The sequence below is a fragment of the Ursus americanus genome, chromosome 8 (assembly GCF_024610735.1).
Source record: "Ursus americanus isolate L20-20 chromosome 8, mUrsAme1.1.p, whole genome shotgun sequence".
Lineage (NCBI taxonomy): Eukaryota > Metazoa > Chordata > Mammalia > Carnivora > Ursidae > Ursus > Ursus americanus.
In genome coordinates, this window is record NC_142134.1 from 15,835,187 (window position 1) to 15,860,187 (window position 25,001).

Sequence of the window (25,001 nt, forward strand, 5' to 3'; positions counted from 1 at the left end):
TCTCCATGTGAGAAGTTAGTATCCCAGAATAAGCTCTGAATTAATAGAAAGTCAACTTGGTTGTAATTTAACTAAAGTTAATTGAGTGTGTAACCAGCTAGGAATGTATACTATTCTTTTAAAAATCACTTCCTGAGAAAACTAAAAGCAAGTAAAAAATCTCAATAATACTTCCTACAACTAAGAAGAATTACATAGCCCTATTAAATGGAAGGGTCTAAAGTTTACTTAAGGAAAATCAATTAATATGTTACATTTGAAATTGACAGCACGTATTTTAAAATGTAATGAAAAGGGATTTAAATGGACCTACGGAAAAAGAAATCTTCTTGGTTTCCCTCCATGGAAAGCGAAGGACCAGTGTGCGAACTCCATTGTGAACCTCAAACACAAGGACACCTTTAGAACAGACTCCAAGCAATATTCCAGTTTGTGACTTTTTCTCAGGGTGCACTCGATGAAAATGAACTCCATATTCTGTCAGTCTTTGGCAAACCTGTTGGAACAATAGCACATCATAGCAATGCACCTTGCTCAAAGGTGACATAAAGATATAGAAGTTGTACCACTGTAGTTTGATATGGAAAGGACAGTCTTTTCAACAAATGGTGCTGAAACAAATGGATATTCACAGGCAAGAAAATGAATCTTGACCCTTACTACACCCAATATATGAAAATTAACCCCAAATGGATCATAGATCTAAATATAGGAACTAAAACCATAAAGCTTAGAAAATCTTCATGGGTATGTGTTTGACAACGATTTCTTTATGGGACATAAAAAACATGAGCTATAGAATAAAAAATTGGTAAAATGAAACTTCTGCTCAGAGAAAACATAAAGGCAGTGGGGCGCCTGCGTGGCTTAGTCAGTTGTGTCCAACTCTTGATTTCAGCTCAGGTCATGATCTCAGCGTTGCGAGACTGAGTGCTGCATTGGGCTCTGTGCTCAGCAGGAAGTCTGCTTAAGATTCTCTACCCCTGCCATCTCCCTCTCTAAAAAAAAAAAAAAAAAAAAGGAAAAGAAAAGAAAAGAAAATATAAAGGCAAGCTAAAAACTGGGAGATAAATATATATCTGATAAAGGAACTGTATTCAGAATATATAAAAAGCATGTATTTCTCAGCAATAAGGAGACACATAACCAGATACAAAGCAAAAGATTTTATTAGACTCTTCAACGAAGAAGATAGATGAATGGCAAATAACCACATGAAAAGACGCTCACCATAAATAGTAGTGAAATACAAGTTAAAACCACAGTGACACACCACTACTTACTTATTTCAATAGTTAAAGTGAAAAAAACTGAGCGTACCAAATATTTTGAGGATGTGGAGCAACTAGAAATCTCACACATTCCTAGTAGTACTGTAAAATTGGACAACCACTTTAGAACAATTTGGCAGTTTCTTAAAAAGTTAAACATATACTTCCCAAAGTTTCCAGCAACCCTACTGTTAGGTAATTACTCAAAAGAAATAAAAACCATATGCTCACATAAAAATGTGTATTTGAAAATTTATAGAAGCCTTATATCCATCAACTAATGAAAAAATAAACAGGTCGTGTATCTATATAAAGGAAAACTACCCAGGAAAACAAACAAACCCCCCCAACCCAAAACCAACCAAACAAAAAAACCCCAAAAAACTACTGATACACATCATACCATGGGTGAATCTCAAAAGTATTATTTCTAAGTGAAAAGAGCCAGATACAGAAGACTACTACATTATACATAATTCTTTTTATGAAATTCTAGACAAGAAAAAATCATGGTGATAGAAAGCAGATCAGGAGTTGCCAAGGGCTGGAGTGTGTGTATGTGGGGGGGGGGGGGAAGGGACTGACTACAAAGGGACATGAGTAAACTTTTTGGTGTTGGAAATACGTTATATCAGGGGTTGGCAAATCTTTATCTTTAAAGGGGCTGATATGGGGTGCCTGGCTGGCTCAGTTCAAAGAGCACGATTTGCAGAAAATGTAAAAGAAGTATAAACTTAGAAAGGTGTATTAATGTGATTTAAAGAACTCAGGTTCGAAGAAAGATGCTAAAGTTAAAGAGAATAGAGTAACAGGATATATTATTATAAGGAGTAGGGCAACCTACTTATGCATTAAGCACACTACTTAACAGGGAGAACACTAAAGCTCAGAGAGGTTAAATATATTGTCCAAGTTCACACAGCTGGTTGAAACAAGAATTCAAATGCAAGACTGACTATAAATTCCCAAGCAAATTCTTACCACTGTGCTAATCTGCTTTCTACCTTTACTAATAAAAATATACTATAACTTGGTATTTATGTCCTACAAGTATAAAAATGTAGTAACTAAGGGAAAACATAAATACATAATTCAATGTCTTTAAAAGTTGACTCAACTTAAAACAAACCACCTTGTCTTTCTTAGCACAAACCCTAGATTAAAGGTGATCTAAGTCCGTGAGTGCAACCCTTTCATAGATACTTGGGAACCTTAGCTCCCTTCAATACGAAGCTAATGGAAAGCATACTGTTACATACTAGAGAACTGAACCAGGAGAATGTTCCGAAAGTTTCTCTTCTCAACAGAGTACTATACTCGCTATTCTTATTGGAAGTTAACACAATACTTTCTTTCCTGATCATAAATGCACTATTTATCTGTGGTCTCAAAGAAAGCTGGTGGCAGAACTGGAACCATAAAGCCATTTTCTTATGACCCCCCTTCCATTATATGAATTAGTTGGCATTCGTGAAACACCATTTTTAGAGGATGTAACTTTAAGTCTCTGAAGAAAAAAACAAAGCAAAATAATACTAGCATCCGTACGAACTCCCCTCTTATATCCAGTCAGTCAAAAAATTCAGTTGTTACTTCTTTACAATGTATCTTAATACATTTATAACGCATCTTGAGTATGGAACTGAATAAAAGCAGAGAATCCATAGCCATACAGATCTGGGTTCAAATTAGTTTTGCCCCACATACCTGCCATTGTCTTCGGGAATATTACATTTCCCCTCTGAGCTTTAGTCTTCCCTTTCACAAGATAATTAAAATATCATGATTTTAGTCAGGTATAAGTGAGATGAATAATGCATAGTATCAGTTATTGGCACTTGAGCTTTTAGATACATATGTCCTCCAACATTTCTTGCTTACTTTGAAAGAGATACAAACTTCATCATTTGTAATCTTGCATGCTTACCTTTAAAAATTCTAACTCTGTCTCTTTTTCAGAAGCTCCCACGTAGGTATTATGCAATTTTGGTAACTCTTCTTTAACATAGGATAAATCAAGTTTATCCATCACTCTGGGAGGCAAATAATGCTCCAGTCTAAAATAAGAAACACCATGAACCTAGAAAAGAGAATGTTTTATCAGCAATTCTATTTGCCCTCTTCCTTCTACCGTAAAGTTCTTGCCTCAACCAAGAGTTAAGACACTTTATTTAGACTTTAGAAGAGTGAGTTTTAGAGGAAATGCATCATTCTTTCTCTTTCATTCAGTAAGGTAAAATGACTGAGCTGATTAGCAAGCTTAAAGAGACAGACAACAAGGACCAAATGTCACTATAGTTAGGTTAATGTTGTGAAGGATGCTACTCGACTGGCACTGGTTCTTGCCCCTTGCTTCCTCTTAGATCCACTTTTTTCAGGAACAATTGGCCTCAAACACCTGTTCTCTGTACAGTGAACTCTGCTAGGTTCTCAGCCCATCACTCCATGGGTCCATGTGGAAGGCAGAAGACTCCTTTGATCCAGATTTGGCTGGCAACCCTGTGCCTAGTATCTATTAATTAGAAACTGGGAGAAGGAAGGGTAAATGCTAGATATCCCCAAATTGTGAAACAGGAAATTTTACACAGAAAAAAAAAAAAAAAAGAGAGAGAGAGAGAGAGAGAGAGAGAGAGAGGAAACTATGCTGTATGTTTTTATATACCAGTGTATGTGGGGCACCTGGTCACTCTAAGGTACCAAAATAGCCTCAAAAATCTCCAGATCTTGGGGCATCTGGAAGGCACAGTTGGTTGAACATCTGACTCTTGGTTTCAGCTCAGGTAATGATCTCAGAGTTGTGGGACTGGAGCCCCATGTCAGGCTCCATGCTCAGCACGGAGTCTGCTCGAGATTCTCTCTTGCTCTCCCTCTGCCCCTCCCGGTCGTGCTCTCTCAAATAAATAAATCTTAAAAACAACAACAACAACTCCATATCTAAATAGCAAACACATCAACCAGGTCCAGTTTTTAATTATGCTGAGGATAAAAATATCAATATAAAAGTGACCCTGGAGAAAAAAACCAAATCTACCTCTGGTTGATAATCTCCATATTCAGCCTGGAGAGCCAAGGATGCCAGCAATAAAGAAGTCTCATCATCACAGTGCATCCTCTCCTCCAAGATATCCTTTCTCAGTTGAAGATAATACTGATGACAGGTCAGGGTATGTCTAGAAAAATAAATGCACACAATAAACATGTAGGCTTTATATTGAATCTGGAGTGATTTTTATTATTGGCATATAAGTTGAGTTTCCAAGATGGTTTATTATTAAGGTTTTAAGGCACAAGAATTTAATAAACTATGTTGAAGGAAATATTTCTTTTAGATAGATAGACAGAGAAGACATTTTCATTGATCAGAATCAAATAATTCGTATCAGTAAACTAAAGGGTAAAAAAACCATAAGCCATAAAGACAAAAATAGAAACTTGTGTACTCACTGTATTAGACTAACATCATCCATGAAAAATTTAATTCGGAAAAACAAAGTAAAATTAACAGTGGCTTTGCTCTTTTTCTTTGGTTCTTCCTTCCAACCCTCTGGGGCCACTTTGGTTAATTTTAAATCAGGATCAACAAAGAAATATTCATTATCTAAAACAGAATGAGAAAACGTTCAGATAAGATAAAAATACTTCAATGTTTCCTTCAGATTCCTTCGTGGATTTTTTTTGTTGGGGCAGTGGGGGGTCAGACTTGCACAAAATAGTTAATAAACAAGATTGTTAAGAAGTATGGCAGGGAATGCTGAGGGTAACTGCATACAGATGGGGGCAATATGGTATGGCTGAGTCTGTTAAGACTGAGGGTTCTACAGGCAGACAGAACTGGACTCAACTCCACCACCACATTTACTATCTGTGTGACACTGAATAAATTATTTAACCTTTCTAGACATCAATTTTGTCTGTAAAATCAGGATAGTGCTAATTTCTGCCTTATTGTATTATTGTAGGGATCAAATGACCTAAGGCATACAAAACACTTGGTAAAGCACATGACATATGATAAGCATTCAATAAATATTAGCTATTACTTATTATTATTGAGCTTCCAAATGACACCTAGGAGACATAATACTCATAATTTTTTTCATTTTGTAATTACATCTAAATATTATTGACTCTTTTCAAATAAAAGATTATTCAATAAAATCTGACTTATCCAGAATGTTCAAGAAATTAGGTGTATTATAAACAGAAATCCTGATTAATTATTCATGTGAATGGTATTACCTGATTAGTCTAAACTTGTAACTAGGAAAGTGACAGAACACTAGTAGGCACTAATTGAATGTTTATTGGATGACTCTACAAAGTGAATTACTAGTTTCTAAGAAACAAGAATTCAGTAAACTAAATTGAAGGAAAACATTTTTTTTTGTGACAAGACATTATCCTAATCTTGTAGGGTTTTAAGATAATTTGATCCTCAACCACAATTTATGGTACTTTGTTGTTTAAGCTAAATTAAATTTTGAGGTAAATAGGAGTTTGAAATATTAAAGAGTAATTTATAAATATAATGATTTATTAAAGCCCAACTCCAAAGCAATAAGAAGCTATGGAAATTCTAACTGATAAATAGGAGTGATTTCTACTCAAGCTATGCTCTGAGGCCACTGGGAATGTCACAGAGTTCAGTGCACGTAAAGTTTAAAAAATATGTAAAATGATGTATTTGCAGTCACGAAGTGAGAACATTTAAAAAGGACACTATGTTTTTAGGATAGTAGGCTAAAGAAGCTGATGTGGAGATTCAGAAATAGGATTCTGCTATATATTTAAATTCAGATTAGCAGGATACTAATTTCTAGAGTACATATGTAGGCAATTGACATATATAATGGTCCCAAAATATAATAATTAAAATCCACTTTCGTATAGTGACAGCTAAAGAAAAATCTTCACGGTCGGGTTTAGAAGACGCTAAAAGACACAGCTATTAAAACAACGAATCTAATTAGGAGAAGGGAGTTCCTAACTCCTACTTCTCAACGCTGACATGTCCATGTAGTTAACGTTTCCCAAAACAAGTTGGGCAATAACAGGTATGGCAGTCAGCTTGTTGCCAAGTTTCCATATTGCACCCTGAACTTAAAATCTCTTGGTACCTTTGAGGGTAGCTAAAGCAAACAAATGATGTTCCACTAGGCCGATGTGGGCCACAACCATATCAAAAACATCTTTACATATAGTTTTGGTATCACAAGTCAGTTCCAGTCTCTGCCCACTCAAAAGCATTATGTTTACTTTTCTTCGGTTATCTTCATTCTTCCCTTTCTTGGCCTACGATTGAGAAAAAAAAAAGAATGACATCTATTAAAGTAAACATCATAAGAATTTTAACTGTTTCTTTAAAAAGTCATTACTGAAATTATTTTCTAAGAGTGACACAAACTGGATTTATTACTTACAAGGATAGACCGTGGCAAATCCAAAGATATAAATGGTTCAATCGTCATCTTCACAAACTCAGGGCCAAAGAAATTCTGCAAATTACATAAGTAGAATCAACAGTTTTTACCTTTTACTCTAGGTCTTTCCTTAAAAGGCAAAGAATATAATAATAATAATAATAATAATAATAAAAATTACATGTAAAGCTACCGCAATAGAACTAGGTGATCTGAAACAAATGTAGGAACTTTCAATAAAGAAGTATGGTGGATTTTACGAAGGATTGGAATATGCCTTACACCAAATGTAAACAGAAGTTCCTCCACAGTTTCATTTTCTACCAGTGATGTCAAATGAAAGGCTTGCTTCATACTGTTTTACAAGTTTTTCATTTTTTGGCCTTCAGATAAACTCAGACTCTCAAAAAATAAATAGTATCTTAATTACTGAAGTAATATAGAATTATCAAGCTCATGATAAGGATTTGGTTGAGTACTGCTAAGATGTGAGGTGATTGAACACAATCTCATTTTGTTTTAGGAAGCGATATTTCATGTATCCTAAAATAAATCATAGTTAAAGGACAACACTAATTTGTAATTACAAAATACACATATCCACTCATACTCATGTGCTTGGAACCCTGTGACACTCACTGTTTTTTTTCTAAATAGTTGGCAGCTAGGGATATTACAGGTACCAGCCTTTGTCTTCCATCGCCGCCTCCACTGAGAAAACATCTCAGGAGCTAGGGGAGACTCAGGAGCTGGGGAAAGTGGAGTCCGTACACTGCATTTACTGCTTCTTAGTCTACTTTTTCCCTGTACCTCTTGCATATCCAGAAGTTTCTACCCAGAGTGGATAACTAGTTGAGGAAATAACTTAAAATAAGTTAGACTCCAGGTGGGAGCAGGATTTGGAACAGACTGAAGGATTACATCCAAATGGGCAAAAAGTAAAATGAAAGGGCTAATCTTGAGGCCAGAGGAGGTGGTGTGCGCGCGCGCATGCGCGCAAACGCATGCGCGCCTTTGCACGCAAGAAGATTACTGGAGTTTTATTTTTGTTGGTTTCTTTTTTGGTTGCTTGGTGTGGGAATTCTATCCAGTTAACCAAGTGTGGCACATGTGACAGATACCATTTAAGTAAAACTTTAACATTAAGGGTTTGTTAATACTCAACGAACCAGTAGGACACATTTTAAATGAGAACAGAAATAGAGCAGAAAAAATGAAAATGGTCTGCCTTGGGAAATGAGGAATCTAATGCAGATCAACTAAAGCAACAGTGTATAAACAAGTTAAAATGTGTCTGCATCAAAAGTGACATAGAAAAAATTAAATATTTATGTTTTGGGAAAAAACATTAATTAAATGGTGTAATTGTCCCTTCAAACACTAGCACTGTTTTTCAGCACCAAAAACATACCCTTCCTGCTCTTTTCAGAAAAAACACGTGATCCTTTAATGACCACCAGTTCACATTCTGTAGTCACTGATATAGTATGTCTTTGAGGAAGAGATGTTTGTTTTTGAAATAGCCAGAAACTGACTGCCTAAAAGGAAACACAGGTTTTTAGTGAGATGGCCCATAACAGTGGCATACTGTAAAGGTACAGAATACCATTTATGAATCTCTAATGAGTCATGTTCTGCATTAGCTCTCTGAAATTACGATTTAGGAAAATGGTGCTCTTTATGCTTTATGTGTGCCTTTAATTATTGGAACCCCATACTATTGTGTATGATATCCTGCCTAGTGCTTACTTTTGACAAAGGTATTGGTCATAATGATAAATCGATGAGGTCTTATTGAGTTTCTTCCTTTCAGCTTAATCATATTTTATTGGGATCTAACAACTTTAAAAGTAGACAATATCTTATAAATTACAACCCAATTCCACATTTAAAGAATTAGCACAATAAAGAACAAAGTGGTTTAAAAATTTGCCTAAAATCATATAACAGCATTATTAACAATAGAAACCAAGTTTTTGAATTTGTGGTTCAAACAGTTTTCACCACCCTGTACTGTTTCTTCTCCTTAAAAAACTATGAGGGAAATTTGAATTCTATCTAAGGCACACAAATGTGCTTTTAAGAAAATTCTTTGGGGAAAAAAAAAAAAGATAACTCTTTGAAACAAGCAACAAAACCCAACGCAGAATGTGGGTAATACACAGTGAAGAACTAAAAAGAAAAAATTCATCCTAGATTTTATCACTTTTATTACTATTTATTTCATGTTTGAAGAATTATTTGTATAGGAACAATACTAACAAGATACGGCCTCACCTATCAAATTGGTGATGATAAAAAAAAAACAAAGAATGACAACATCCAGAGTAGGTAAGATTATGGTGAAACAGGCATGATCACAGCAAGCATAAATTCATACGAACTTTTTGAAGGGCAATCTGACAATATGTATCATATGTCTTAAAAGGTTCTTGCCTTTGACTTGGCTATTCTCTATTCTACTCAGAGGAAGTTACCCGCAAAGATTTAGCTAAAGGGATGTTCATCAGAGCACTGCTTGCAATAGCAACAACAACAAATTAGAAATATTTTCAATGTCCAGGGGCACCTGGGTGGCTCATTCAGTTAAGCGTCTGCCTTAGGCTCAGGTCCTGATCTTGGGGTCCTGGGATGAAGCCCCCCGCCAGGCTTCCTGCTCAGTGGGGAGTCTGCTTCTTCCTCTCCCTCTGCCCTCCCATGCCCAACTTGTGCTCTCTCTCAAATAAATAAAAACTTTAAAAGCAAAAAAGGCGTGTTTTCAAAGTCCAGTAATTGGAAACTGAAGAAATCATGGTACATGATAAATTCTCATAATGAAGTACTTTACAGCCATTAACAATAATATTACAGAAGTTGTAAAATGTTCAAGATATTTTATATGAAGACTCTGTTTATTTTGAGCTTATGTTTATAAAAATATATAGGACATATGTTGAAAGAAAAATAAACTAACTAAACACATTTAAAAAAATCCCCCCGGATATAGGATGCAGATTTGTTCCTTTTGTCTTTCAATATTGTACTACAAAGATATGATGCTTGAAGCTCATGTGATCATCTTTTGATTACAAAGGAAATCACTATCAAAATGCTGAGAATGGCAGAGCAGAAAGATGGAATGTACCTGATAATATTCTTGAGCTCTGAACCAATGCTGAAATCTCTATTCCTGATCTTGGTTTGTGAGATAATAAATTTCTTAATATTAAAAGATAATCCTCTACAATACTGAATAAATCCAGTTGACTTTAAGGATCATGAATATACTTTTAAAATATACAGTATATTTAGAATATCTTCTTCTAAAGCCATCTAATGTTATTTTTAAAATGAAATAATGAAAGAGCTAAATATTATTTTTAAAATGAAATAATGAAAGAGCTAAATATTTATTTTAATATCAACCAACATAGTATCAACCAACATTTAACACCAACGGAATTAATATGGGATTTCGATTTTCGTCTACAGGCAACTTTAGGACACCTCAGAATTTAAAAGTGTTTTGCATAACATGTTCCTGTGAGTATGTTAACTAACTGGAATTTTTTTAAAGATTTTATTTACTTATTTGAGAGAGAGAGAGCACAAGCAGTGGGGAAAAGCAGAAGGAGAAGGAGAAGCCGATTCCCCACTGGGCAGGGAGCCAGACGCGGGGCTCAATCCCAGGACCCCAAGATCATGACCTGAGCTGAAGGCAGATGCTTAACCTACTGAGCCACCCAGGCGCCTAATCAACTGGAATTTAAGTAAAAACTTAAAAAAAAAAAAAAGAAAGAAAGAAAAAAAAAAAAAGAAATTTCCCTATGAGACAAGTTTGAATGCAGTAATCTGAGAATTAACTTACCCTCAGTTTTCTTTGGGTCATGGCTGTTTCAAGGGCCATTTCTCTTAAGGGATCCCTGCTGATGTCAAGCATAGAGGCTTTGATTGTGTCTCCTGGGTACAGGCTCAGCCGAGACTGTCTAAGGGCCATTCTGGCTTGCAGCTGCATCATTTCTTCTTCTTGCCGTTTTAGCATAATCTCTTGATTAATTACACTGCCTTCAAGGGGTGTTTCATATTGTCTACTGAATAGAAAAGAGAAGAAAATTATTTTAACCTAATCAAGAAAGAAAAACAGGTTAAGTAAGGTATCAAGAATTTAAACAATTTTTATTTTGTCACCTGAGAAGAACACTTGCAGTCCCATTTCAATCCTACTTTGAATCTATTGGTAATAGTACGCTGTCCCATTTCCATTGGCTAGATCTACGTGCTACACCTCTTCTCTAAACATTCTAGCATCCTCTGAAAACTGCTTCTGCTGCAGTTCTCTTCAGATGGGGCTGATTATTCTTATAGTCCTGTACCACTGGGCCTAGAGATGGGATAGAGATGCCCCTTAATTATTTATTTATTTATTTATTTATTTATTTATTTATTTATTTGAGAGAGAGAGAGAAAGAGCAAGCACAAGCAGGAGGACAGAGGGAGAGGGAGAGAGAATACGAAGTTGACTCCGTGCTAAGCGCGGAGCCTGATGTGGGGCTAGATCTCACAATCCTGAGACCACACCCCTAGCCAAAACCAAGAGTCAGATGCTCAACTGACTGTGCCACCCAGGTGCCCCTATATTCTCCTTAATTCTTATTTCAGCTTCCAGACCTACTTGTTGACCACATGGCCTTAATTAATTTATATATGCCTATAACTCAGTATCTCCTCTGAATTCTAATTTTATTTGCCTAAGTGAGTATTCTACTTGGATGTTAATACACATCTTTAGGCTAGTATGTCTCAAATCAGGTTCGATATTTTTTCCCCTTGTCCAACCTTTTCTCAATCATTCACCAGTTGCTTACAACACAACTGGGAATCATTCATGATTCCTCTATCCTACAAATCCCCTATCTAATTGGGCAACAAATCCTGAAAGCACAACCTTGAAAATACCTATGTCTGACTCTTTATCACTAGCAATCTAAGCTGTACTCCATCCAAATGGAGTACTATCATTACTTCCTAACTGGGCTTTTACTCTTGTAAACTGTTCTTCAAAGAACAGAACAGGTTAATCCCATTAAATGTAAGTTAGACCTATGTTTTCAAGCCACCCAATGACTTCCCATCATACATCCAAAATGTTCACTTAAGCTTCTAAAGCACGACATGATTTGGATTCTGGATTCTGGTTACTACCCACTCTGCCTTTCTCTCATCCTGCTGCACCCACATTGTCCTTCCTGTATTCCTCTGACATGCAACACATCTCCCATAATTCAAGGCCTCTGCTCTTGTCATTCCTTTTGTCTGGAAGGAACCCTCTCCCTTCTGCTATCAGCTCAGTTCACCCTGTCACTTAAAATAGTTTTCTGTTCAAAATAATCCTTGGGAGAGGCCTCCTCTAATCACCCTACCTATGTAAAATAGAACTTAGACATCACAACCCTGCACTCTCTATCCCTTAAGCCTGCTTTCTTTTTGTTTTAAATGTTTTTTAATTAAAACTTTTTTATTATTGAAATGTAATTGATATACAGTGGTATATTAGTTTCAGGTGAACAACATGGTGTTATGACAATTCTGTATTACTCAATGCTTACAATGTTAAGTGTAATCACCATACAAGGTTATTACAATATTATTGACTATATTCCCAATGCTGTACTTTTCATTCCTATGACTTACTTATTTTATAACTGGAAGACTGTACCTCTTAATCTCCTTCACTTATTTCACTCCCTCCCCATTTATGCAATCAATAGTTTGTTCTCTGTATTAATAAGTCTGTTTCTGTTTTGTTTGTTCATTTGTTTTGTTTTTTAGATTCCACATATAAATGAAATCATATGGTATTTTCTTTCTCTCTCTGACTTATTTCACTTAGTAATATACCCTCTAGGTCCATCCATGTTGTTGCAAATGGCAAGATCTCATTCTTTTTTATGGCTGAGTAATATTCCAGTGTGAGTGTGAGTGTGTGTGTGTGTGCGTGCATGTGTGTGTCTTCTTTATCCATTTATCTACTGATGGGCACTTGGGCTGCTTCCGTATCTTGGTTATTGTAAATAGTGTTGCAGTAAACATAAAGGTGCAAATGTTTTTAAATTGGTGTATTTCCTTTGGGTAAATATCTACTAATGGGATTATTGGATCATATGGTATTTCTGTTTTTGGTTTTTTGAGGAACCTCCGTACTGTTTTCCTCAGTGGTTGCACCACTTTACATTCCCACCCACTGTACATGAAGATCCCTTTTTCTCCACATCCTCACCAACACTTGTTGTTTCTTGTCTTTTTGATTTTAGGCATTCTGGCAGGTGTGAGGTGATACTGCATTGTCATTTTGACTTGCATTTCCCTGATGATTAATGATGCTGAGCATCTTTGAATGTACCTATTGGCCATCTGTACGTGTTCTTTGGAACAATGTCTATTCAGGTCCTCTGCCCATTTTTAAATGGAATTATTTGGCTTTTTTTCTGGTGTTGAGTTGTATAATTTCTTTATATATCTTGGATATGATCCCTTATCAGAAGTATCACTTATAACTATCTTCTTCCATTCAGTAGGTTGATTTATCTTTATCTTTTTTTTTTTTTAAGATTTTATTTATTCATTTGGAAGAGAGACAGAGACAGAGAGAGCACAAGCAAGGGGAGAGGAAGAGGGAGAGAGAGAATCAGGCTCCCTGCTGAGCTGGAAGCCCTACTCAGGGATTGATCCCAGGACCTGGAGATCATGACCTGAGCCGAAGGCAGATGCTTAACCATCTGAGCCACCCAGGTGCTCCAGTAAATTGACTTTTCATTTTGTTGATTGTTTCCATCAACGTGCACTCTCCAACCCCCTAGACTGCTTTATTTTTCTTTAAAGTACCATCATTATCTGATGGTGCATTATTTACTTGTTTTTCAATGGTTTATTGGCTATCTCTCAGCCCTAGAAATTCCCCTTGGGGACCCTTTTCCTTTGTCGTGTTCGTGACTCTATCTCCAGTACCTAAAAGTTCCCAGTACATGGTAGGTGTACAGTAATCATTTCTTGAGCAAATGATAGAATGTAATTTTATGGCTCTCACTTAATGGGGATCAAGGGTAATAAGTATCTGAATCTATACATTTTAACTTGCAACTGTTAGTTTCATCAAATATATTAGCCTCCTTGTTCAAATTATTATTATTATTTTATACCAGAGCTACAAACAGGTAGCAAAAATGACTACCATTTTATCTTTTTCAACACAATATCTGGTAGAGTTCCTATAAAGACTAAAAAGTTTGAGAGACAAAAAACCAAAATAAAACCTAAACAAAGACAAAGCAAATGAAAAAAAAACTAAGAAAATCTGGATCATTTAGGAATGAATAAATAGGTGTTTTAAGTCAGAAAAATAGGTTACTCCATCAAGCAGACAGACACAGAAGCAGTGGGAATGGTACTATGTATAAACTGTACTTCAAAGTTAACACAGAAAAAACTTAGAGATGTTCTTTGGAAAAAATTTTTGAATATCCTTTTTGGTCACTGAAAGACACTTTTGATAACTCAGAATCAAAAAATTACTCATTCTGCTGGATCTGACTCACAATTTCCTGTTAATTTCCCCCCACCCTGTATGATACAAATCAATAGCACTGCCTGGATCTGTTTTTCCATTTCATTCCAGCTAAAGGAATGGAAATTTTTATAAAGAAGCATGCAATCATATCTAAATACAGCACTATTTATAGATCGCACAAATATATGACCTAAAGAACAAAACAGGATCTCCTAATTGTGTGCCAGCATGCTAAGGATGTGATCAGAAACCTTTGTTCACATTCAGAAAATTCTGCACTTGAAAAAGGAATTTAGAGTATTTTAGTTAATGTGCTTTTCTGTGGGCAGAAAAAGGGGGTGGGACTTGTCTCAAAGAAGTAGAGTTTAGCATCTTACATTAAATATAACATATACACAGCCTTAACAATCTACTTCTTGAAGTATTTTTTAATGTATGTCTTTATCTAATGGAGATGTTATGAATGCCACATTGAGTTTTTTTCCCCTCTTAAAGTGTAAAATAAAAGATAGTTTATCATGAGAACACGATTTAATGAATTAAAGTGGCTTTAAAGTTCATGTCTCCTAAAAAAACCTGGAAACAACTGAAACAAATATTCTCTCATAATCTTTTGAGGTAACTTATCAAGAAAATTGAAATAAGTCTCACAAAATAATTTAATTTTATTTGGAGGAATATGTTTTTAAACTAACAAATGAACTATAAAATCAATTTTTAATACATAAGCCCAATGATTCTCCAGTTGTTATCTTTACTCATGTTTTCATAAAGCTAAAGAGCATCATACTATTGATATAAATTTTCTCCAAATTAAATATATAGACAGGAGTGACTCCCTCAATTCACCACAGAGCTGACTTGAATTCAATATTTGCTTCTTATTGCTGTTCATCCCAAAATGTTTTTGTGTCTTTAAGAAAACTGTATAACATCAAACATAAACCTATCTTTGTCTCTTACCTCTTTGTTCAAAATTACCAAATCAGGGTTATCACCACAATGGGGTCCTAGTAATATAAAATTCTATTATGCAAATAAAATAATGCTTTAGGTAAATGAATACTTATTAGAGCTTTCCTCAAAGGGAATAAAGTATCATGGACTATTTTAAAAAGCATAAGAGAGAAGAGAAAAAGACATAAATTTAATAAAAACTGCAATGTTAAAAGAAATAACTTTAGTGCAATGTATTTAATTACTCGGAATCTAAACCCTAGATAAATTGTCTGTTTTAAACACATGGCTAGGGTTACTCGGTCTATTAATAGTTTACAGGTGTGAAACAGTGTCTGCCAGAATTAATTAGCTAAGGGGCAAGTTTTTGTTAATCTCCAAATGATTCTTTTGTAGATGGTGACACTTGAATTAAACGAATATCAAATTTAAAAGGATTTCCATAGTTTGGGAGTAAATTCTGAAGCAACATCTCGTTCTGTAATAACACATTACAAATTTCAAATTAATGTTTAACATTAAAAATATGCTTTTATTCATGTAAGGGATCTGTGCACACATGAGAAGGATACACATCAAAATATTCAGTATTGAGTTGACACTTCTCAGTTTAAACAAGGTAAATCAATATATAGCTATAATACCACCATCCTAAGCATAGCACAATACCTAACACCTTATAAGAAAGCTGAATATTTCAGTATGAGAATGAACTCGAAATAGCCCAAACTGGACTTTTAAAAAAAATACAAGATAACCTCTTTTAAGCCAGTAAATACGTAGTAAATAATTAACTTTTTACATAATAGGTCACTTAGTAGTAACCTACTCATTATTCATTCAACCAAAAAGACTCCCTGAAAACCTGCTTGTTCAGCCTGTTCAACCTTTCAAAAGAGATATTATTCTCTTAGAAATCAAGGTTTACTATCTTCTCACAGATGCTTGATGCCACCCCCTCAGAACTTCCTGTTAATAAGTTATTTTATATACATATTAACAATTTTAATTTCAAGCACAAACAATAAATAATCAGAGCCAATTCTAATTTTAAAATATTCTAATAACTCAAACTACTACAATGTCTTTCACATAATTAAATGAATTTCCAAGAATTTAAAGAGGTAAAGAAAAAGGAAAAAACCACCTATTCACTGGAAATATATTATTACTATTTTTTCATACCACATACCTTGGTCTCTGTGACTGCCCTTGACTTGGGTTTTCATCTACCCCTGGGAGTCCACTGTTGGATTCAAACCTCTTGGAAGCTTCACTTTTTCGTACTAATTAAAGAATGAAAGAAGGAATGAAAAAAGAAGTAATAGCACAGGTGATAAAAATATGAAGTAGCCTTATTTAAAACTCGAACATTTAGCGGATACACTAAGGTAATTTTTACAAATCACATTCATGTCACCAAATTAGTGACATAATGTCATTAAACTCTTCAGAGATAAGTCATATTATTTTTAAAGACAATGAATTATTTCCTATTATGAAAATGACTACATTGTTGTTTGGTGAAACTGCTATTAAGCTCCTATAATACTGTTAAAATGAGTAACCAGCAACTTTTAACAATTTTTAAGTTTTATATAGAATTATTCACTTGACACCTTATATCTTAACACTACTGAAAAAGAAGGACATTCATGGTTTCTTAAAAACATTTTGGTTATTCAGATGCGCCTCACCTTGTCGGAAATCTGATTCAGAGGAAATGATAGATGGACTTTCACTGGAGGTACTAAAGATATCACTGTGGTAAGCTTTATATCTTCGAATTGGTTCTAAAAGGATTAAAGCAAACACATTAGAAAGCAAATGCATTAACTGTTCCACACAAATCAAATCAAATATTATTTTACTCTTAAGAGACTAGAAAATTTTATATATTGCTTTAAATTTACCAATTGCTGGATGGTATTCAAACAACGTGATTCTGATTTTGAGGCAGTCTGGCATACTGGTTAAGAACCTGGACTCTGACACAGGATTATCCGGGCTTGAATCTCAGCTCACTACCTGCCAGCTGTGTGACACGTTAGGAACTTTCCAGAAATGAAAATCTGAGCATATTACTATTATTTCTTAAAATCTTCAAGGTACAATTTAAGAACTCCTTCGCTTGGTATTCAAAGCCTTTCATAACCTGGTCTCCGACTACCTTTATAGCAGTGGCTCTTCATATTGTGGACCCATGGACTCATTTGTTAGAATTTGATGAAAACTACAGACCTCTCTCCACCCACTCCCCAAAATGTACAAAAACAAACATTTAAATAGAACTTTAAAATTTTAATGAAAAAAAATAGACTTAATGAGTTGTATGAATCTTTGTGGCAGGGTGGAATGTCTGAACATGATGTTAGTGGATAATAAGCCTGCAGATTGAGAGAGACTGAAGTTGCAAATGATGGTGGGGAAAACTGATGAAAAAAATATGCTGAAGGAAACAGGAGATGGAAAAAAAAAACCCCCAACACACATGATAGTCACTTCGGCAAGGAGGAAGAACTCTTTCTTCTTAAGAAATGATGGACAAGGGAAACAGTGAAAATACAGAAGGAATTCCAAGATACTCGTATCAGAAGTTGCCTTACTTCTGGTAATAAAAAGTGTGTCACTTCCTGGGAGCCAGTGGCCAGGAGCTTGAGAAGAGTAAAGAAATTCTGCTATGAAGAATGTGATAAGGGTCAGTAAAAACCACATGAAAGCTTTTATATAGCCCTGGGAGTTTAGATTAGGCTAGAATGCATGAAATTTATTGGAGCCAATCAGAATGGTTTTGTGGCTTTTTCATGGCACTAGAGAAAGAAAACCATGGGAAACACCTAGAACTGGGGGTGGGGGTGGGGGTGGGGAGACATGGGATGTATGATGACACAGAGTGGATATATGTGAGGGATTCTTTTTCACTAGTTTGCAAACTTGAAGAACAGGAAATTCACAAAATGAATTATTCCTTGTACTGCAATCTGTTCTGCAGAGATTGTTAAAAGAAAAAGGGATGAATAAATGAATGAAATAGTCAAAAGGCACCAAGGAACCAGGCTTGAAGGATGAAGATGACAGCTGGAAGAACTGGGAGGTCATGCTGAGACAAAGGAAAAATGGCCACTTGTTGGAGAGGAAGTTGTGCATAATTCTTACGGCAAGAATTTACCTGGAGAAGTAGGCAGGATACAGAAGACCTCTATTTTGTTCAGCTTTGTACACGCTGAACATGAGTATGAAATAATACCATAATTAATGGAAAGAGTTTTGGGATTGAAAATCCAAATATTTACTAGTACTTTAAAAAAATGATTCCATTCTACCACAAGGAAGTCTCACAGTAAATAAGATAATTTTTAAAAAATTCCTCTGGTTTAAGATAAATGTGATTTGGAAAGATTTTAGAAGACATCAAACAATAGTTTTGTCTAGTTCTATTTAAATTTAATGAAGAGTTAAATGGTTATTTAATAAGAACTGCTATTTTCCAAGGGCACTAAAGAAGTTTTTGTTATATTGTTATAGAACTGCCATGTTAAATTTTTGAGGGATTTCCCCAATAACTTGAACAAATTACAAACCTGACATTGCAATGTACAGGACACTAAATAAAAAAAACAAGGCCAAGGAGAAGATTCAAATGTACAGAAACAATATGATTTTTACCTTACAAAGAAAAGTACAAAGTTGCAATAAGCCTATTTAGTAGACATAGTAGAGAACTTCAGTCCCTTGGATGTTACGCCATGCAATAACAATTTCACACCCCACATTGAATGAACTTATTGTTTTTTTTTTTTTTAAGATTATTTATTTATTTATTTGTCAGAGAGAGAGAGATAGCGCGCGCTCGAGGGAGAAATAGGTTTCTCACTGAGCAAGGAGCCCAATGCGGGACTCGATCCCTAGACCCTTGGATCATGACCTGAGCCAAAGGCAGACACTTAAGCAACTGAACCACCCAGGTGTCCCATGAATTTACTATTTCTGGCAAGTGGCTGTTAAGTTCATAAATAAATTTTAAGTTGAATTTCCATTCTTTGGTGGTGCTTCATAATTGTTCTTATATTATTTCATGAGTCCATGTTCCCTTTCCTTTTCTCAATTCTTGGGTTCCTTCTGTGAGACAAATTAATGTAATATTGATTATCCCCTCTTAAAAGCATAACAATAAATCATTTTCCCTTGATGAACTGTTGGTCTGTAAATGTTCTCAGTACCACACCTGCGGGGGCAGGGGGAGGGCGCTGACTTATGATACCTTATTGCTTTATAGTAATGGGGCACCGGCACTCCAGAAACATGGACAGGATGACTAGCTTTGCAGCACTACTAGGGGACAGGAAGACTCTTTTTCTTCAAAGACTGGGGTACGAGTGGGGAGTCTATGTTAATTAAAGTGTAGGCATCCCTTCTGTAAGCTTTTTGTATTCTGGAATTTATCTTTTAAAATGCTGTCAGCCACGTAGCTTTAATGTAGTGGCATGGCCAGATTAAAGTTCCCAAGCATTATTTACTACTCAGTCATGCTTATAAGAAAGACTAAGCTTTGTAAGTTTGGGCTTTCCACTTCTGAATTAAATAATAAATTTAACTATTTCAGGAATTATCATTAAATTCACTGCAGACATAAAATTATTACAAACATGTACTTTACCAAGAGTGTATCTTGCATTGGTATATATGGAGAGCCATATTTTGCATGCTTACAGATCAAGTGATCTAACAGGAACATTGCTTGGCTTTCTGAGATGACCTACTTACAGGCATCCAGTAGACACTAACTAGTTCCAGAGCACATTTAGTCCACTATTCTGGTCTGCAGAAGAAGGGTAATCTCTAATTATCCATGAGGTGTCCTAACATTATAGACAACTTTTTTTTTTTTTTGAAGGATCCAGATACCACAGATATGTTTTCTATCCACATTTATTTTTTTTTTATTTTTATTTTTTTTAAAGATTTTATTTATTTATTCGACAGAGATAGAGACAGCCAGCGAGAGAGGGAACACAAGCAGGGGGAGTGGGAGAGGAAGAAGCAGGCTCATAGCAGAGGAGCCTGATGTGGGGCTCGATCCCAGAACGCCGGGATCACGCCCTGAGCCGAAGGCAGACGCTTAACCGCTGTGCCACCCAGGTGCCCCTCTATCCACATTTAAATGTACAATATAAGCACTTTATTTATTTATTTATTTATTTATTTATTTATTTATTTAAGATTTTATTTATTTATTTGACAGAGACAGACAGCCAGCGAGAGAGAACACAAGAAGGGGGAGTAGGAGAGGAAGAAGCAGGCTTCCAAAGGAGGAGCCTGATGTGGGGCTCCCGGGATCATACCCTGAGCCGAAGGCAGACGCTTAACGACTGCGCCACCCGGGCACCCCACAATATAAGCACTTTAGATTTGATCTCGATCCCAGGAATGTGGTACTAACTGAGTGATTAAAAAGAAAAAAATTTATTATGAAAACTTCAACACAGACACAAAAAAAGAGAGCACAATACATCCTCACATACCCATCTTACAGATTTAATAAAACCTAGTGATTGTTATTTTAATTAAAAAGTGTCAGACGATTTTTGTAAACAAAGAAATGCTCCTAAGTATTTATGGTATACTACAAAGTTTTATGAATACCAAATTCTTGAATCCTCTGAAAAGGACCTATTAATAATATTCAAGTACACATTTTATAAAACGTACATTGCAATGTTAAAACTATAACAGGAAAATTTTAAGTTTTCACCATCATACTTGTAGAACTGTACTTGGCTTTTGTGGGATAAAATTAGATTCAATATCTAATTTGTTGACTTGCAAATTTCTCAGTAAGTATTTAAATGAAGCCTACATTGTACAAATCAAGTGTCCAAGGGTCCACTTAGGGTCATGATTATTCCTCATTTCACTAGACAATTTCCTTCTCTTTGATTTCTTATGAGTACTTAGTTTTTAGATGTGGAAAAAAAATTGTAGGAAAGAACCTTAGTGTAGAAATAATGAGTGCAAAAGAATAAATGAGAGAGTAAAATCAGCCTTAATACAAGTCACCAAAAAAAGCAGCACCAAATTGGGTGTATGTGAATAACTATATAAGACACATAGGAATATATTGTCTCCAAAAAAACATTTGGTAGAATAGCAGTGATAGAATGAGAAGAATAGGGTCTACAGAAGAATGGCTTAAAGAATTAACATTTGGAGAGTAGTTATAGAGATTCCGTAATCATACATACTCTGGCAATTGGAGACATCTTTTCATTTCTAGTACTATTTTACCATAATTAAGAATATACTATTCTTTTGTCAGAATACAAGATATAAAAATCTGACACTTATTTTATTATTCTTTAACTATACTCTGATCCTTTAAACAAAAATCACTCCAACCCTAATGTCCTATCAACTCCACTTATATAGTAACAGTAAGAAGCAGCTTTTCAATAGGCTAGAGTTCAGCCATAAGTTCTTGACAGTTAGAGTCACAATTTCTACCACCACTTAACACACTTAACACTTCAAAAAAAATTTTCACACTTAACATTTTAAACATATAAAGCTGTAGTATGTGATCATGAACACTATACTTCTACTATTTAGGATATCATGAAGATTTACATGATACTCTGCGCTTACGTAAAGCTATTTCAGATGAAACATTCAAGTCTATAATCTTCACATTAAAACGAAACTAAGCCAGCACAAACTGTAATCTAAAAACATCATTTACAAGTGACACATATTCAAGCTCAGACAAGTGACAGGCAGAAAGTGAGACTCAGACAATTGCAGTATCAGGAAATAAATAACTTTAAAATTTTTTTGAACTCTGCATTTTTAATAAAATAAAATATTTTTATAACTAAATATTTCTTTTTTTTTTTTTTAAAGATTTTATTTATTTATTTGACAGAGATAGAGACAGCCAGCGAGAGAGGGAACACAAGCAGGGGGAGTGGGAGAGGAAGAAGCAGGCTCATAGCGGAGGAGCCTGATGTGGGGCTCGATCCCGTAACGCCAGGATCACGCCCTGAGCCGAAGGCAGACGCTTAACCGCTGTGCCACCCAGGCGCCCCTATAACTAAATATTTCAATTTTCAAATACAGCAAAGAAACAAAAACATTATGTTTTCATGTATGAAGTGTTTTTCTCTGTGCTTTCTTATTAGGGGATTAATTTTTAGGGATTAAAGAGCACTCCTTTTATATGTTCACTAGAGTTCACTGTATTCTGTTACACCATGCTACATGATATATGAATAGAACATATTCTAAAATCCCTTGAGAGCTAGACATGATCAATAAAATTTTTAATCAGGAGGAACAGAACTCATGCAAGTATAAAGACACATAATTGAGGAAAGATACATGGAGAAATGCTCTGTGAACTGTAAATTACTTTATAGATGTAAAATCTGTGCCGAGTAGGAACAGCAAAAAGAATGAAGTCTTCAGTTTCCTTGAGCTATAACTGCCTAGTGTAACAGAGCAGCCGCCAATCTGGGCTGTGTCTTGCATCTGGGCTGGCTATGCCACTCTTTTAGAATCCTCCAGGATCCCATGTTGTTAGGACTTCACTACCCCTTCTAAAGCTTTCAAACAGTCCAGAGCTCTGAAAGAACTGACTGCATTTGTGGTTGGTTGGTCAGGTTATGACTTCTCTTGGAGTTGGACAAAACACAGGAGGAGGAGGCAGGATTTCTCCTCACTAGGCAGAATTCTTCAGAGAATATCATTTCACATATCTGAAATAGCACTTACCAAATATCCAATATTAATAGCTACACTGTAATACTCAGTTTAGATTAATACTTACTAGCACCTAGGGTATAGTGGTAGATACTAAGGACACAGCTATGAATTAGACCATGCCAACTTGCCAACTTTCTTCTTTTCTTTTTCCTAAAGGTATGTATATATGTATGTATGTATGTATGTATGTATTTATTTGATACAGAGAGGGAGAGAGTGAGAGAGCACAAGCAGGGGGAGGGATAGAGGGAGAGGGAGAAGCAGGCCCCCCACCGAGCAGGGAGCCCGACTCTGGGCTCGATCCTAGGACCCTGGGATCATGACCTGAGCCGAAGGCAGACACTTAACTGATGAGCCACTCAGGTGCCCCTAGACTATGCCAAATTTCTGGTGTTTATAGGAGAAACAAGTTCCTCAAAACAAATAATTTCAATGAAAAATAGGACATCATCCTAAACTGGGAAGGTGAGACAAAGCTTCCTGAACCTGGCTATACCTGAAAGCTTTTTTTTTTTTTTTTTAAAGATTTATTTATTTATTTGAGAGAGGCAGAGAGAGAAGGAGAGCACTTGTGAGTGGGGGTGGGGGTGTGCAGAGGGAGAGGGAGAGAAAGAATCTTAAGCAGGCTCCACACCCAGCAGAGTGAATGCAGGGCTCGATCCCAGGACCCTCAGATCATGACCTGAGCCTAAATCAAGAGTTGGACACTTAACTGACTGAGCCACCCAGGTGCCCCAGTTTTGGATTTTAAAAGAGAGATAAGTTTGGGGGCGCCTGGGTGGCTCAGTTGTTAAGCGTCTGCCTTCGGCTCAGGTCATGATCCCAGGGTCCTGGGATCGAGCCCTGCGCTGGGCTCCCTGCTCAGCAGGAAGCCTGCTTCTCCTTCTCCCAATCGCCCTGCTGGTGTTCCCACTCTCGCTGTGTCTCTCTCTGGCAAATAAATAAATAAATAAATAAATAAATAAATAAATAAATAAATAAATAAATAAATCTTAAAAAAAAAAAGAGCGAGAGATAAGTTTTGAAGAAAAATTTCTCTCTCCATCACGTCACTAGAAGTATCCTACATGCTGAACTGTATTATTTATAAACCCATCCCCTTGTTCTTCTGAAATGCAACTATAAAAACATGTGAACTTTCAAATTCAATCTTCTCATGAAAATGAAACATTAAGGTGCCTCAAGACTAAGCGCAGACTCACACACTTCAGTGTTTACATATTCTGGTTGCACAACAGAGTTTACGCTGCATTCACAAGGCGTCACAGAACAGCAAAACTAGGCTAGACCAGAGGTCACAACACTGCTTTCTTTAAACAATATTTAAGGTTGAAGTAAAGTAGATTGACTTAAAACTCCTTAAACAGTAATACTTAACCGTAGTCACTTTTGAAGGATTTAATTATATCTGCTCTTCCTATTCCCTCTAGTATTTATACAGAATGCAGAGGAGTTTTGACTGTTGGAAGCGAAATGCTATTCATGGTCCCCACCCAGGGTGTGGAGTGCTGTTCATACTATACTCACAGTACTGGTTCCAAGTCAATCTCTCATAATCAGGAATGTGCTGCCAACCCATACAGCAATGTTAGGTAGGGAGTGTGTGGTAATTACATACAAGAGAGATGGTGACAGATACGTCCATTAGAAAACAGACAATATGTCAGATTTTGAGATGGAGTAGAGAGGTGGAAAAAAGATACTAGGGACAAGGAAGAAAGGGAAAAAGTAGACTAGGACAGTCCTATGCTGAGGTAAAAGCAGCGAAATGAAAGGAATAAAGCAAAAAAAAAAAAAAAAAAAAAAGAGAGAGTTACATCAACTTTTAAAAGTAGTTTCCATGAGATAAACCTGTTATGTTTCTTCCTGCCCCTTCCTTACTGCTTTATATTTATATGTAGAAAACTATCTGAAAGATTAAGTATTAACTATAATTATAGAAATAATCTTATATTTATAATTTTTAAACTTCAACTACAGTTTCTTTCTCAGGGTCTTTTCTGTTCCTTTCTTATTTTGTTCTCAAGGAAGTCAGAGCACTCAATGTTAACC

The 25,001-nt window shown here is 35.7% G+C and overlaps 1 protein-coding gene across 15 annotated transcripts in view; it reads right to left on the bottom strand.

Annotated features, from left to right (window-relative positions):
• Positions 1-25,001, bottom strand: part of PTPN13 (protein tyrosine phosphatase non-receptor type 13) — a 199,199-nt gene that overhangs the window by 64,454 nt on the left and 109,744 nt on the right. For 12 of the 15 annotated variants that reach the window (XM_045791283.2, XM_045791325.2, XM_045791303.2 and 9 more), the window contains 9 exons: positions 16,889-16,984; positions 16,384-16,477; positions 10,539-10,761; positions 6,692-6,766; positions 6,389-6,563; positions 4,716-4,869; positions 4,303-4,441; positions 3,199-3,351; positions 314-496 (listed from right to left, as the gene is read on the bottom strand). In XM_045791283.2, the coding sequence (XP_045647239.1) occupies positions 314-496; positions 3,199-3,351; positions 4,303-4,441; positions 4,716-4,869; positions 6,389-6,563; positions 6,692-6,766; positions 10,539-10,761; positions 16,384-16,477; positions 16,889-16,984 (1,292 nt within the window). Of the gene's footprint in view, positions 1-313; positions 497-3,198; positions 3,352-4,302; positions 4,442-4,715; positions 4,870-6,388; positions 6,564-6,691; positions 6,767-10,538; positions 10,762-16,383; positions 16,478-16,888; positions 16,985-17,104; positions 17,481-25,001 lie in introns of those variants that run through there. The other 3 variants (XM_045791210.2, XM_045791314.2, XM_045791334.2) reach the window with 2 other exon arrangements.